Raw genomic sequence first — 15000 nt, forward strand, 5'->3', positions numbered from 1 at the left:
CTTTCATTCCTTGCTTGCTTCCTTCATTCTTTCATTCCTTCCATCGTTGCGTCCTTATTTCCCCACTACTAGAGGGAGTCAGATCGAATGGAAACAGTTCAAAGTGCTCCAGATCCAGCCGTGCAAAACACATGACTGAAGTTAAGAGAAACAGGCCGCTCGAACAGACTTTGGAGAGTGTTTCAAGGAGACTTTGAACACTCCAGGAAGGGCCAATTTGTTTTGACTGTGTCGGAATTGAACAAACCTTAACAGTATGTGTGCCACATGTTGCTCGCCAGAGAGCGAAATAGTTGCATTCAAACAGTAGGAAGACCCGAGATGAGATTGGATTTATTGTGTGAGCTTTTTTATATCCGTCAAACATTCTCATTGATGATGGATTGAAGTATTTTACAATAACAGCACTGTTAACAAATGTGGTCTCTTTCAGAGATGCTCATTCATTTATGAGACAAAGCATTTGAGACTTTAATCGGCAGTTTTTGGCAGCCACAAATCTGTTTTTGAAGGCTTAAGACCTTCCAAATGCCGTGTTTTCCATTGTTACACTCTATGAACCTGCAGCTGGTTGCAAGAAACTCCTTAATTTATCTAAACGAGGCTTGGGGTTGATGTCTTGTTCACACATTGGTATTCACTGGATGATATTTTGTTTATGTGCATCTTTCAAATAGCCAACTCAATGCATTTCAGTATCAAGTGTTTTTGTGCTTTGATAGATTGGATGAATCCAGGGCTGGACTGGGACGAGAATTCGGCTCGGGATTATACTTGGCATCTGGCCCAAAAGTTGTTAAGCGGAGGTTGGTGCCATTTTGTGGACGCGGCGGCTCGTTTTAGCTTATCGCGGCCCATTCGGCCCGTTTCGCGGCTGACCCGCCGTTTGGTTCTCCCGATGGCCAGTCCGCCCCTGATCGTGCCCCAAAGTGCGTCGGCCCACCGTGAAAATGCCCGGTATGCCAGATTACCAGTCCAGCCCTGGATGAATCCTATTCAAGGCTACATACAGAGAAGTTGCGTAATAAACGTTGCCATGTCTAATTGTTCAGTAGGCACAGTTTGCACCAGTTTACATCACTTAATCTTAATCTTTGTGTGTATGGTGACTAGATTGACAACTTTGGACTGCCACCTGGACTACATTGATGCTTCCTACCCACCACGTGGCACTTTTAGTCTGGTGTGTGACTGGCTTCAGTAAATGTTATATCACCCCCTTGTGGTCTCCCAATACTATTACGACAGACCCACATTAACCGGAAGGCGAGCTGACAGTGAATTGGAAAGCACACAAATTAGGCTACTAATTAGTTAATATATGTTTGCGTTAAAATATTTAAAAATATTACGCACTGCATGTGTGTTTCAGGGTTGGGGTGGAATGGGCGTGCCAATCGGGTAATGGTGTAAATCTGCTGCAGCTTGGTGAACATATTCTGCACGGCTGACAGTTATTCATAATCATATTTTGCATTTATAAAATGCTATACTGTGGCCCCAAAAAGTATTTGGACACTTAAAAATGCCTGAATGTGACGGTCATGGTGTTAGATAACAAAATATCAAACCAAGCGGCATTTATTGTTATGATGGATCGATCAAGCACACAAAAATGCTTTACTAGGCAATTAGGTTTGCACAAATAAAAACTTTTAATATTGTTATAAAAGATGACATCATTACTCACTGAAATAGCCATTCTTGATATCGAAAATGGAATTTCAACTATTAAAAATATATATTTAACTAGCATAGCTGATATGTGTATTTGGAATTCAACAATACACAAATTATATGAATATTGATTAGTCAGAAGGATAGTCTCGGCTACTATTCACTTCTGTTGCATCTTAGTAATAGTGACTGACGCTAACAAACACTTTGAGGCCACTTTAAATGTGTTTGATTTGAATGTGAAGTTATTATCTTTTGAGCAAGATGACATTTTGTATTTGCTGCTGCAAACCGCTCTGTCTTTGTGCACATGATTATATGATTATATTGAGATTAGTTTCTCTTGAACAGTGTAATTAGTGAGTTAATACTGTTAGTCATCGTGGCTTTCTGCCTGTGCTGTGATTATCACGGTTAATGTAAACAGTGATGCCCTCATCAGCTGTGAGATGACACATCTGGGCTTTTTATTGCATTTCAAATGGCAAAATATTGTTGCATGAACTCGGAAGAAACATTGTTGACATTTCCAGATATTTTCATATGTGTGTCTCTCACACGCTGGCTGTCAGATTGACACATGATGCCGACACATGTCAGTCATATGGAGCAATCTGTGAGTTCCCCCGCGGGACAGGAACTGTGCACAGGGCGACTCCGACACTTTGAAATCCTTCCTCAGTGTTGTCTGTCTCTCATTACTCACTGCTTTCATATTCAACACGACTCCTTCATAATCCTCCTTTCATTCTTCATTCTCTAACCCGTCTCCCCAAATATGAACATGTCTTTATTCTCTTTATTCTTTCTTTCTTGCTTGCTTGCTTCCTTCTTTCCTTCCTTCCTCCCTTCCTTCCGTCCTTGCTTGCTTGCTTCCTTCCTTATTCTTTTTTCCTTGCTTCCTTCCTTATTTCCTTCCTTGCTTCCTTCTTTGCTTGCTTCCTAATTTCCTTCCTTGCTTCCTTCTTTATTTCCTTCCTGGCTTCCTTCTTTGCTTGCTTCCTTCCTTACTTCCTTACTTCCTTCTTTGCTTCCTTACTTACTTCCTTGCTTGCGTCCTTCCTTATTTACTTCCTTACTTCCTAATTTCCTTGCTTCCTTCCTTGCTTCCTTCTTTTCTTCCTTCCTTCCTTCCTTCCTTATTCTTTTTTCCTTGCTTCCTTCTTTCCTTCCTTTCTTGCTTGCTGCCTTATTTTCTTCCTTGCTTCCTTCCTTCTTTGCTTCCTTCTTTCCTTCCTTGCTTCCTTCTTTGCTTGCTTCCTTCCTTACTTCCTTACTTCCTTATTTCCTTCTTTGCTTCCTTACTTCCTTGCTTGCTTCCTTCCTTATTTACTTACTTCCTAATTTCCTTGCTTCCTTCTTTTCTTCCTTCCTTATTCTTTTTTCCTTGCTTCCTTCTTTCCTTCCTTCCTTGCCTTGCTTCCTTCCTTCCTTACTTCCTTGCTTGCTTCCTTCCTTATTTCCTTCCTAATTTCCTTGCTTCCTTCTTTCCTTCCTTATTTCCTTCCTTGCTTCCTTATTTCCTTCCTTCCTTGCTTCCTTCCTTATTCTTTTTTCCTTGCTTCCTTCTTTCCTTCCTTCCTTGCCTTGCTTCCTTCCTTCCTTACTTCCTTGCTTGCTTCCTTCCTTATTTCCTTCCTAATTTCCTTGCTTCCTTCTTTCCTTCCTTATTTCCTTCCTTGGTTCCTTATTTCCTTCCTTCTTTGCTTCCTTCTTTGCTTCCTTGCTTCCTTGCTTGCTTCCTTCTTTGCTTTCTTCCTTACTTGCTTCCTTCCTTTCTTCCTTCCTTGCTTCCTTCTTTGCTTCCTTACTTACTTCCTTCCTTCCTTGCTTCCTCCTTTCCTACCTTGCTACCTTCCATTAGGTGTCCAAGCACCGAGAGATGCTGGAACTCTATTGCATTTGTACTGATTTTCTTTCTAATTTTTTCAGGCATACACACACCCATTTGACTCTTGGTGGCATTAAAAAAAATATTACATTACAAACTCCTCCTTGGCTGTTTTTAGATTCATACAAAATATGTTATTATCTACAGACTGAACATGTAAATCAGTTCATCTTTTAACACTTTTCACATCATTGATTTTATTTAAGCACAATTTGATGCGTTTTCGAAGTGTAAATGTCCAATGTGACGTGTGATACACATGGATGAAGGAAATGTGCAAACATTCTCTCATGTACTGCACAGGAAACAGTTCTGCTAGCGATCCAGATTTTAATATCCATGTTTCTTGTGGCAAAAGCATAACTTACAGTGAAATGTTAACATCGTTTGTTTGGTTCTCCTTTAGAACCCCAAATTTCAGGAACCTGTCACACTGGACTTTCTGGATGCAGAACTGGAAAATGATATTAAAGTGCAGGTACCGCACACACACAAACACACATCGGTAGATGGTGAGAGACTGAGTGAGTGTTAATATCAGTGTATGGAGAGAGAGTTGATGAAAGAACACGTGTGTGATTCAGGACTGGCAGATGTGGTGTTGGGTCGGCAGTATTTCTCTCTTTTGAGTAAAAGTTATTTATTTGAGAAACTTTGAAAATGAGACGATCAATCAAATGCACTTTAGAGCTCTCCTAAACTGTCGTCTTTCTCGTCTGTGGCATTGGAGAAGTTCAAATAATTTTAGTGAATCATTTGTTCAGACTGTTCATGATAATGAACCTGTTAAAATAAACGATTCACCGATTCACTTACTATATGTAGTGCTGGTGAATCCAGTTCACTTTAGTGAATAATTTGTTCAGACTGTTCATGATAAGGACTGTCAATAGCATTCAATTCTCTTTCTTTCAGATCCGGACTTTGATGATTGATAGAGACCCTGGAGAGAAAACAATTGAAACACTTGTGAAATCTCATGATGAGGTGTGTACGTCTTCCATATTACTACTTCTGCACCATATATTCTGTCCACATGCTGTTCATTTATACCCTACCTCAGAGATACATCGACCGAGGGATCAGAACGTACACCTGGGTGCCAGTTAATGGAACGGACTACAGGTGTGCACATAAATATAATGTTTAAGTGGTGATGGAATTGTTAATCCATGCAAAGTGTTTCATAAACGCTGTGAGTGTTTGTATGTATAAAACACTTTGTCTTTGTTCCATCAGCCTAGCGTTGGTCTTGCCTGAATGCAGTCTGCATTACATCAAGGCAAACCTGGGGAACACTATAAAACAAGCCATGTGTGAGTATCGCCCACAGCACACAGACCAAACCCTCCGCAGCACTGTTCCTTTACAGCAATCAGAGAAAGACTTGCAGAGATATTGTGTTATGAAATAGCCAAGAACGTCTTCAAATATTTTTAATTGGCTTGCAAGAGAGGTCTGCCCACGTCTGTAATGTTTAAATGAGCTGCATGGCTGTGTGTGTGTGTGTGTGTGTGTGTGTGTGTGTGTGTGAGAGTGAGTGTGTCTGTGTGAGCGTGTGTGTGTGTGTGTGTGTGTGTGTGTGTGTGTGTGTGTGTGAGAAGTGTGTGTGTGTGTGTGAGTGAGTGTGTGTGAGTGAGTGTGTCTGTGTGAGCGTGTGTGTGTGTGTGTGTGTGTGAGAGAGTGTGTGTGTGTGTGTGTGTGTGTGTGTGTGAGAGTGTGTGTGTGTGTGAGAGAGTGTGTGTGTGTGTGTGTGTGTGTGTGTGTGTGTGTGTGTGTGTGTGAGTGAGTGTGTCTGTGTGAGCGTGTGTGTGTGTGTGTGTGTGTGTGTGAAAGTGTGTGTGTGTGTGAGTGAGTGTGTGTGAGTGAGTGTGTCTGTGTGAGCGTGTGTGTGTGTGTGTGTGTGAGAGAGTGTGTGTGTGTGTGTGTGTGTGTGTGTGAGAGTGAGTGTGTCTGTGTGAGCTGTGTGTGTGTGTGTGTGTGTGTGTGTGTGTGTGTGTGTGTGTGTGTGTGAAAGTGTGTGTGTGTGTGAGTGAGTGTGTGTGTGAGTGAGTGTGTCTGTGTGAGCGTGTGTGTGTGTGTGTGTGAGTGTGTGTGTGTGTGTGTGTGAGTATAAGTGTGTGTGAGTGTGTCTGTGTGTGTGTGTGTGTGTCTGTGTGAGCGTGTTTGTGTGTGTGTTTGTGTGTGTGTGTGTGTGAGTGTATGTGTGTGTGAGTGAGTGAGTGTGTTAGAGTGTGTCTGTGTGTTTGTGTGTGTGTTTGTGTGAGTGTGTGTGAGCGAGTGTGTGTGTTTGACCTGGATTGTCAGGGCTGCTCTTGTTATTAAGATGAGGTCCAGTTGGTCTCCACCCATCTTGAGCGTTGTAGCCAGGTGTTCGATCTTACTCTGTCCAGCACACAGGGGTCCCGGCTGGGAAGAGAGACTGCAAACACCCCCTCCCCTCCGGACATGTGCTGCTCAACTCCAGAACTGCGCGCGCGCGCGCGCGCACACACGCACACACACACACACACACACACACAAACACACACAGGGACATGCAGCTCATTTAAACGTTACAGACTTGTACATTACCAGACTAACAAACACCACATTATTCTACATAAACACACATGGACAAATCAATGTTTTTGTATTTTAGCTCCAGATAACTTGAATCCAGCTTTAAGTGTTTTTCCTTGATCTCTCTTTTCTGTCTTTCCATCTTTGAATCACACAGCACAATGGGGCAAGTACTCTTGTCTGTCTGTTCTCCAGCTTTTAGACATTTTAATGGCATATTATTTATTTTGCACATTTATCTACATTCATGCATGATTGTGAGTTTCATACGCGCAACTCGCCTGTTTGTCTTTAGCATTTTCTAATTTTGTATTTTATTTTAGTTTTTGCATGATATGTGCAACATCAGTCGATCAGTCTAAAGCATCAAAAGTGTTGGGTGTTTGTTGAAACCGAAATAAATTAATGAATGGAGAGGATGTGAACTATAAGATAACAGATTACAACTAATATTTACATTTCCTGATGAAAGCACGCGAGTTCTTACCTGTGCAAAACCTGCACAATGATGCTACGGGGTGGTTGCCATGGCATTGCTATGCAGTTGCTACGGTGCTCAGTGCGATTGCCAGGGCAATGTTCAGTGGTTGCTAGGGCGTTCTAAAAGACCCCACCCCCAAATCTCGTCTCCATAGATACAGTATGGTCAGTTCCATCCTTCAATGTAAGTTTAGGGTATTTTTTTGTCTGTTTTTCATCTTTAATGCTACAATTATGAATGTGCATCATGTCCATAGCACTACCTGTGTGGGATATCATGCCAAAATTGAATACTTGACGTCAAGGGTTTTGAGCAATAGTAACCGCGGTGCTTCCCTTTGCAAACAGCACTAAAAATTGAGCTCAAAATATCTCTTGCTACATTGCACAGATTTAAAGTTGCAAGCCAAAAGCGTTTCCCCTCTCACTCGTCAGCGTAATTATTTTAGCATAACTCTGCGTTTGGAAGTCACATCGCTTTGTCATTACAAGCATGAAAGCCAAGAAAGGACATTTTAGCTGGCAGTACAAGCAGACTTTTGGAGCCACAAAATGTGTCTGAAGGTCATACTGGGGCTTGTAAGCAGTGATGTTCTGCTACTTGAGGTGGAAAGCTGTAGTCCCACATGCGGTCACAGGAATATAATGTTGTGTACGAGTCTGAGCTCTTTACCAATCCTCGGTGTCTCATGTGAGCAGATGGACAAGGAGACAGTTGTGTGTCTCTTTAGCGATTCTTTAAGGAAGGCTGTGGAGCGGAGGGGCGGGGCCGGGTCGGAATATCGCGTGCCCGGTCCCCAATCGGCCTGATGAGGCGCGCGAGGGATAAAGGCCGGTGACGAAGGTTCGAGAGAGAGAGAATTACGGGCATGTCCGTCGTGTGTGTGTTTGTTTATGCTTTTGGTTTAAGTTTTCATTAAAATTATGATTTATGTTGACAAGCCGGTTCTCGCCGCCTCCTTGCCCATCCTTAACTGTGTTACATTGGTGCCGACACCCAGGAAGGAGGAGGGATGCCCGTTGCCCGTAGAGTCCTCGACACTGCTGTCCACCCAGGGGAGCGCCGCTGCCATCTGCCGGGTGACGGAGTAGCCCGACCGCCCGGATGCGGGGAATGGCCGGCGTCCGCGGGGCAAGTGGGGACTGGATACCCCGACCGCCTGGAGCGACACAGTATATTGAAGGAGGGACCTGAGCCCTGTCTTGCCCTCGTGCACTGGTCGGCCATTTTTGACCGAAATCAATTTTAAGAGTTAACCAAGTGTTAATTCAATCAGTCTAAGTGGTAGGAAACAATAACAGATGCACTTGTATTGTTCCCGGTCAAAAGTGACCGCCATAGGAAATTAATGGGAAACACGAAAAATCAGAGTTCCCCTTCTGAGGGCTTTGCCCAGCAGTTCTCGATGGTGAAGAGACAGACGGACAGACGGAGGCCATTCAACACATCTTTCCCCGCCGTGGCGCAAGATCCCACGTTCAGTCTGCTCGCCGAGGGCGCCCCCTTGTGGCGGTGAAACCCCATGCAGCTCTGCCCCAGCTCTCAGTCCCAGCGTAGAGCTCGCCGCAGGAAGCGGACGCCCCCCGTCTCACGGACCACCTCCTGGAACCAGAAGGCTCACAAGCGTTCCAGAGACCAGCAACCCAGGGAGAGAGAGACATATGCCACGGAGCTGGTATCCAGACCACTCCATTCACCTGTGGAGGGCCGGGTAGAGAATCTTTTGTTCTTGCCGCACCCCCAACGGGCTGCGGTACCCACGTTGTCGCAGAGGAAACAGTTTCCTCACTCCCTTGGTCACTTCCTGAACCAAGACGACCGCAGTAGTGTTGCGTTAATTGCGACATGCCATGAACGCACCAAAACACCACTTGAAACACCTTCTGGCAAACACCTACAGTATATAGCACGGTGGTGCCAACTTTTATGTGTGAGTGCATTATGGTGTTGCTACTGCAGATATGTGCATGTTTGTCCTCTCTCTCTCTCCCTTATTCCCTCCCTAACTCCATTTGTGGAAGTAAAGAAGCCTGGCACAAGTTTACAGCCTCGTAAAGAGGTCCATCTGGTTATTGAGAATGGGCAAAGAGGCATCAGCGTCGGGGTCAGGTCTTTGCGTACCCTCTCCGGAGTGTTCTGGTGGTCTTCAGAGTGCTCCTGGATGCTTTAGGACCTGACTCGACACTCTGGGAGCTCCACATGGCTTGAATGACCAAAGCTGAAGCCATGTGTAAACTTCAGATAGGCAGAACGAGAGAAGTGTTGCTTTGGGAAGCCGTGTCAAGCAAGTAATGAGAAGAACAGGTGAATGCAGAGCGCTCTCGAGGGACGCGTCCTTATGGCTGGTCGTAACTGAAACCTGTGGTGATGGAGTTGGCCACTGGGCTGATCTCGGACCTGGCAGGCCCTGGTCATGTTTTGACATGATTAACCCCACATGTGTTTGTCATCAAGTGCTCAAACGTTTTTGTTGGAGATCAGAGAGATGCTGAGAGCATACAAACTCGCCGACCGCATACCAGATGTTGCCAAAAACATATAAGGTAACCAGTAGGCTCTAATACCCCTGTCACATACACACAGATTTGGTTAATTTCCCCAGCATCAAGTCACCATCAATGTCTGTTATCAGTGGGTGAAGGCCGAGTCATTATGTTTTTTAGAAGCTAATGGTGCCACATGAATGAGAAAGCAGTGCTAATGAGGGAGTGTGTATAGATGCAGGAGTTTCACTCACACACTGCTTTGCTATGATATCGAAACACTTTTACTGTTACTGTGATTTGCTTGCACGGTAGCTCACCTGATAGAGTTGAACATTGGACACTGAAGTTCACAGTTCAAGCACACAAGCTGACACGTGAGACGAGCATCATAGAAGCAACACGGAATGTTAGTTTTGGTTATTGATGTCTAGTTCGTTCACCTCTCCTTTAATTTGAGATCACTATTGGTTACGTTCCAATGTGTGTATCATTCTTTCTTTTGTTCTTTGTAAAGATCCATCCATCCATCCATCCATCCATCCATCTATACATCCATCCATCCAATGTTTTATCATTCTTTCTTTTGTTCTTTATAAAGATCCATCCATCCATCCATCCATCCATCCATCCATCCATACATCCATCCACAGTATCCATCCACAGTATCCATCCATCCATCCATCCACAGTATCCATCCACAGTATCCATCCATCCATACATCCATCCACAGTATCCATCCACAGTATCCATCCATCCATCCATCCACAGTATCCATCCACAGTATCCATCCATCCATCCATCCATCCATCCATCCATCCATCCATTCATCCATCCATCCATCCATCCACAGTATCCATCCACAGTATCCATCCACAGTATCCATCCATCCATCCATCCATCCATCCATCCACAGTATCCATCCACAGTCATCCATCCATCCATCCATCCACAGTATCCATCCACAGTATCCATCCATCCATCCATCCATCCATCCATCCATCCATCCATTCATCCATCCATCCATCCATCCACAGTATCCATCCACAGTATCCATCCATCCATCCATCCACAGTATCCACAGTATCCATCCAGAGTATCCATCCACAGTATCCACAGTATCCATCCACAGTATCCATCCATCCATCCATTCATCCACAGTATCCATCCACAGTATCCATCCATCCATCCATTCATCCACAGTATCCATCCACAGTATCCATCCATCCATCCATTCATCCACAGTATCCATCCACAGTATCCATCCATCCACAGTATCCATCCACAGTATCCATCCATCCATCCATCCATCCATCCATCCATCCATCCACAGTATCCATCCACAGTATCCATCCATCCATCCATCCATCCATCCATCCATCCATCCATCCATCCACAGTATCCATCCATCCATCCATCCATCCATCCATCCATCCATCCATCCATCCATCCATCCATCCACAGTATCCATTCATCCATCCATCCATCCATCCATCCATCCATCCATCCATCCATCCACAGTATCCATCCATCCATCCATCCATCCATCCACAGTATCCATCCACAGTATCCACAGTATCCATCCATCCATCCATCCATCCATCCATCCATCCATCCATCCATCCATCCATCCATCCATCCATCCATCCATCCATCCATCCAATGCTTTATCGTTCTTTCTTTTGTTCTTTATAAAGATCCAGCATTTTTAAGTAGCTTGTCATGTTCAAGTACTTCAGCTGTTAAAAGCATGACTTGACACAGTGTATTTCTAGCTCTATGGGCAAGAACGCGCTTGATTCAACAGCCCTTAAGACTTTAATACTGTATTCTCAGATGGTCTGCTTTTGTTTTGGTTTGTGAGATGATCCATTGGTCCACATCAATGAGAAGTAAACAGAGAGATACACAGAAAGAGCTTTTTGGAAATACTGCATGCACATTTATTCTCTTAGTGTGTCATTTCATGTCTATATTAAACAAGCCTGCCAAACTCTCCACTCACTCCTCTCGTTACTCTGTGTTGAATGAAAATATATTTTTTCATCTGTGTAATTTCAGATTCACGTCTTTGTTGTGTGTCCAGAGGCTCTTGGTTAAACTGAAATGGACATAATTCCCATGATCTTGTTTTATGTGTGAGTGTCAGATTCAGTGTTGGATGGCTTTTAGAACAACGACGATGTGACGCTGTCTTTTTTTCTTTCTCTGTCTTCTAATTGGTTGGATCTTCACCACAGGGCACAAGGGCAAGTACTGCACCTTTCTCTTCTGATTTTATTGCATTCACCACTGTATCATGTTACTTTCTTTCCCATTTACATGCAATATATATTATCAGAGCAGTGTGTGTGTGTGTGTGTGAGAGTGTGAGTGTGTGTGTGTGTTTGTGAATATGTGTGAGTGTGTGTGTGTGTGTGTGTGTGTGTGTGTGTGTGTGTGAGAGTGTGAGAGTGTGTGTGTGTGTGTGTGTGTTTGTGAATATGTGTGAGTGTGTGTGTGTGTGTGTGTGTGAGAGAGTGTGAGAGTGTGTGTGTGTTTGTGAATATGTGTGAGTGTGTGTGTGTGTTTGTGTGTGTGTGTGAGAGAGTGTGAGAGTGTGTGTGTGTGTTTGTGAATATGTGTGAGTGTGTGTGTGTGTGTGTGTGTGTGTGTGTGTGAGAGTGTGTGTGTGTGTGTGTGTGTGAGAGAGAGTGTGTGTGTGTGTGTATGCGAGAGAGAGAGTGAGAGTGTGCGTGAGAGAGTGTGTGTGTGTGTGTGTGTGTGAGCGTGAGTGTGCGAGAGTGAGAGTGTGCGTGAGAGAGTGTGTGTGTGTGAGCGTGAGTGTGCGAGAGTGAGTGTGTGTGTGTGTGTGTTTGTGAATAAGTGTGTGTGTGTGTGCGAGAGAGAGAGTGAGTGTGTGCGAGAGTGTGTATGTGTATGTGTGCATGAGTGTGTGTGTGTGCGTGAGTGTGCGAGAGTGAGCGTGTGTGTGTGTGTGTGTTTGTGAATAAGTGTGTGTGTGTTTGAGAATGTGTGTGCGTGAGTGTGTGCGAGAGTGTGTGTGTCTGTGTGTGTGTGTGTGCGTGAGTGTGTGTGTGTTTGTGAATAAGTGTGTGTGTGTTTGAGAATGTGTGTGCGTGAGTGTGTGTGTCTGTGTGTGTGAATGTGTGTGTGTTTGTGAATAAGTGTGTGTGTTTGAGAATTGGTGTGCGTGTGTGTGCGAGAGTGTCTGTGTGTGAGTGTGTGTGTGTGTGTGTATTTGTGAATAAGTGTGTGTGTGTGTGTTTGAGAATTGGTGTGCGTGAGTGTGTGCGAGAGTGTGTGTGTGTGTGTGTGTGTGCGTGAGTGTGTGTGCGAGAGAGAGAGTGAGTGTGTGCGAGAGTGTGTGTGTGTGTGTGTGTGTTTGTGAATAAGTGTGTGTGTGTGTGTGTGTGTGTGTGAATAAGTGTGTGAGCGTGTGTGTGTGTGTGTGTGTGTTTGTGAATAAGTGTGTGTGTGTCTGTGTGCGTGAGCGTGTGTGTGTGTGTGTGTGTGTTTGTGAATAAGTGTGTGTGTGTGTGTGTTTGTGAATAAGTGTGTGTGTGTTTGAGAATGTGTGTGCGAGAGAGAAAGTGAGAGTTTGAGTTTGTGTGTGTGTGTGTTTGTGAATATGTGTGTGTGTGTGTGAGTGTGTGTGTGTGTGTGTGTTTGAGAATGTGTGTGTGTGTGAGAGAGAGTGAGTTGTGTGTGTGTGTGTGTGTGTGTGTGTGTGAGTGTGTGTGTGTGTGTGTGTGTGTGTGTTTGAGAATGTGTGTGCGTGTGTGTGCGAGAGAGAGAGTGTGTGTGTGTGTGTGTGTGTGTGTGTGTGTTTGAGAATGTGTGTGCGTGTGTGTGCGAGAGAGAGAGTGAGTGTGTGTGTGTGTGTGTGTGTTTGTAAATATGTGTGTGTGTGTGTGTGTGTGCGGACATTAAATGTGAAATTATATTTTATTTGTTTATTTATTGTCTTGTTTGGACATGAACTGTTTTTGTTCTGCAAGAACTGCATAAATATTCTTCAGCAATTCAAACAGTAAATAAGGGTGAAGGCGATTTAAATATTGTCAGAATTCATTTTTTTGGTTGAACTATTCCTTTAATTAAAGCAGTTGACATGTGTACATATAGAACTTTATAAAGACATAAACAATAACAAAGGATTTGCAATACGACTGCACGTTCCTGGTCCTGAAGCATTCCTGGTAGCGGCATTATAACCCAGAAAAGTAAAACAGTGGGACTAGTGCATAGTGTGTAGAGTCACATGGGGTAACCTCCTCGTGGTCACTATAATGTGGTTCTCGCTCTCGGTGGGGCGTGTGGTGTGTTGTGCGTGGATGCTGCGGAGAATAGCGTGAAGCCTCCACACGCGCTACGTCACCACAGCAACGTGCTCAACAAGTCACGTGATAAGATGCGCGGATTGACGGTGTCAGACACGGAGGCAACTGAGATTCATCCTCCACCACCCGGATTGAGGCGAGTCACTACGCCAACATGAGGACTTGGAGCGCATTGGGAATTGGGCGTTCCAAAAAGGGGAGAAAAATCCTAAAATAAATAAAAAACAATTAAGATAAGTAGATGCAAGAAGACGCAACTCAGATTTGCTTTTTAAATGGTGTTTGTTTCAACTTAATCTTTTTATTTAAATGGACTAAATTTGAAGTCATTCAATAAAACATCTTAAATAATGAAGATTATTCCCGATTCTAGGACAATCATTAAATACACATATTTCTCCTGTAATACAGCTGCACATGCATACAAACTGATACATTTATGGGAAATAAAAGCAGCTTTGGTTGCCAGAAATGTACCAAAAATAGTAAAAATAAATATATATACTGTAGATATTTTATTATTATTCCATAAAATATAATAAAATGTAAAGGTTCACGTGGGGTCTTCTGGAAATGCCTAATTATTTTATTTATTGTCATTTTAATAATAATTTCTTTTTTTTTTAAACATTTTATTTACCGTTAATAATACTGTAAAATCATACTTCTTATATCTAAACATATCATGTAAAATATTTGTCTGTTAAATTCCATCTATTGTCTTGTTAAATGTATTATATTTTTGTTACCATATTTGTTAAGGTAACTAGTGCTCATGTTGACCAATTAACATATTTAGTTTCTTTTTATTGTAGCATTTAGTGTTATTTATTTGCTAAAATTATGAATAAAATTAGTTATAAAACTATCTCTCTGAATAAAGCGCCTCTCTCTGCAGTCTTCGACACCATTCAGCCGGAGACATTTGAGGAATATGGGTACACCTTTATTGCACCCAGGTAACACACACACACACACACACACACACACACACACACACACACACTGAGCAGAAACGGCAGACCTCCCACAGGTTTTAGTCCTGACAGGTTTACTATATTTGCAGTATTGAGACTCCACTGGTCTTTGAAGGCCTATAAATTCACACCTTCAGACCCTCATTTAACAGTCAACCTGACAGACACAGCTGCAGTATACTTCACATTACTCCTGCATCATTGTGCTCAGCATTCTCATCGTCTTGTTCCTGTGAAATGCTTGTTTAAAGGGATCGATCACAAAAAAATTTTTTTTTTTTAAAAAGTGTCATCATTTGCTCACTCTCATGTTGTTCCACACCCGTTTGACTTTTTTTCTGTGCAACAGGAAAGGTGTTTGTGACAATGACAGCCTCAGTCACCATTCACTGTCATTTCAAACAGATGCAATACAAGTGAATAGTGACTGAGGCCAACATTCAGACTTACACAAACTTTTTTATGGGAAGTGCTTTTGATACTTTTTTCTTATAGTGACTAATATGGACGTAATTTAATGCCATGAATATTTGCATGCACGGAGTAAGATTTGAGAAAGTGTAAAAGTGTAAAAAATGTGCATGCA

General features: G+C 43.2%; 1 protein-coding gene across 1 annotated transcript in view; it reads left to right on the forward strand.

The window, feature by feature from the left end:
• LOC127622729 (voltage-dependent calcium channel subunit alpha-2/delta-1-like) overlaps positions 1-15000 on the forward strand; it is a 123198-nt gene that overhangs the window by 81214 nt on the left and 26984 nt on the right. The window contains exons 19-23 of the mRNA XM_052096781.1: positions 3975-4046; positions 4484-4555; positions 4632-4693; positions 4808-4884; positions 14336-14396. Of these exons, the coding sequence (XP_051952741.1) occupies positions 3975-4046; positions 4484-4555; positions 4632-4693; positions 4808-4884; positions 14336-14396 (344 nt within the window). The remainder of the gene's footprint in view (positions 1-3974; positions 4047-4483; positions 4556-4631; positions 4694-4807; positions 4885-14335; positions 14397-15000) is intronic.

This window comes from Xyrauchen texanus, chromosome 29 (assembly GCF_025860055.1).
Source record: "Xyrauchen texanus isolate HMW12.3.18 chromosome 29, RBS_HiC_50CHRs, whole genome shotgun sequence".
Classification (NCBI taxonomy): domain Eukaryota; kingdom Metazoa; phylum Chordata; class Actinopteri; order Cypriniformes; family Catostomidae; genus Xyrauchen; species Xyrauchen texanus.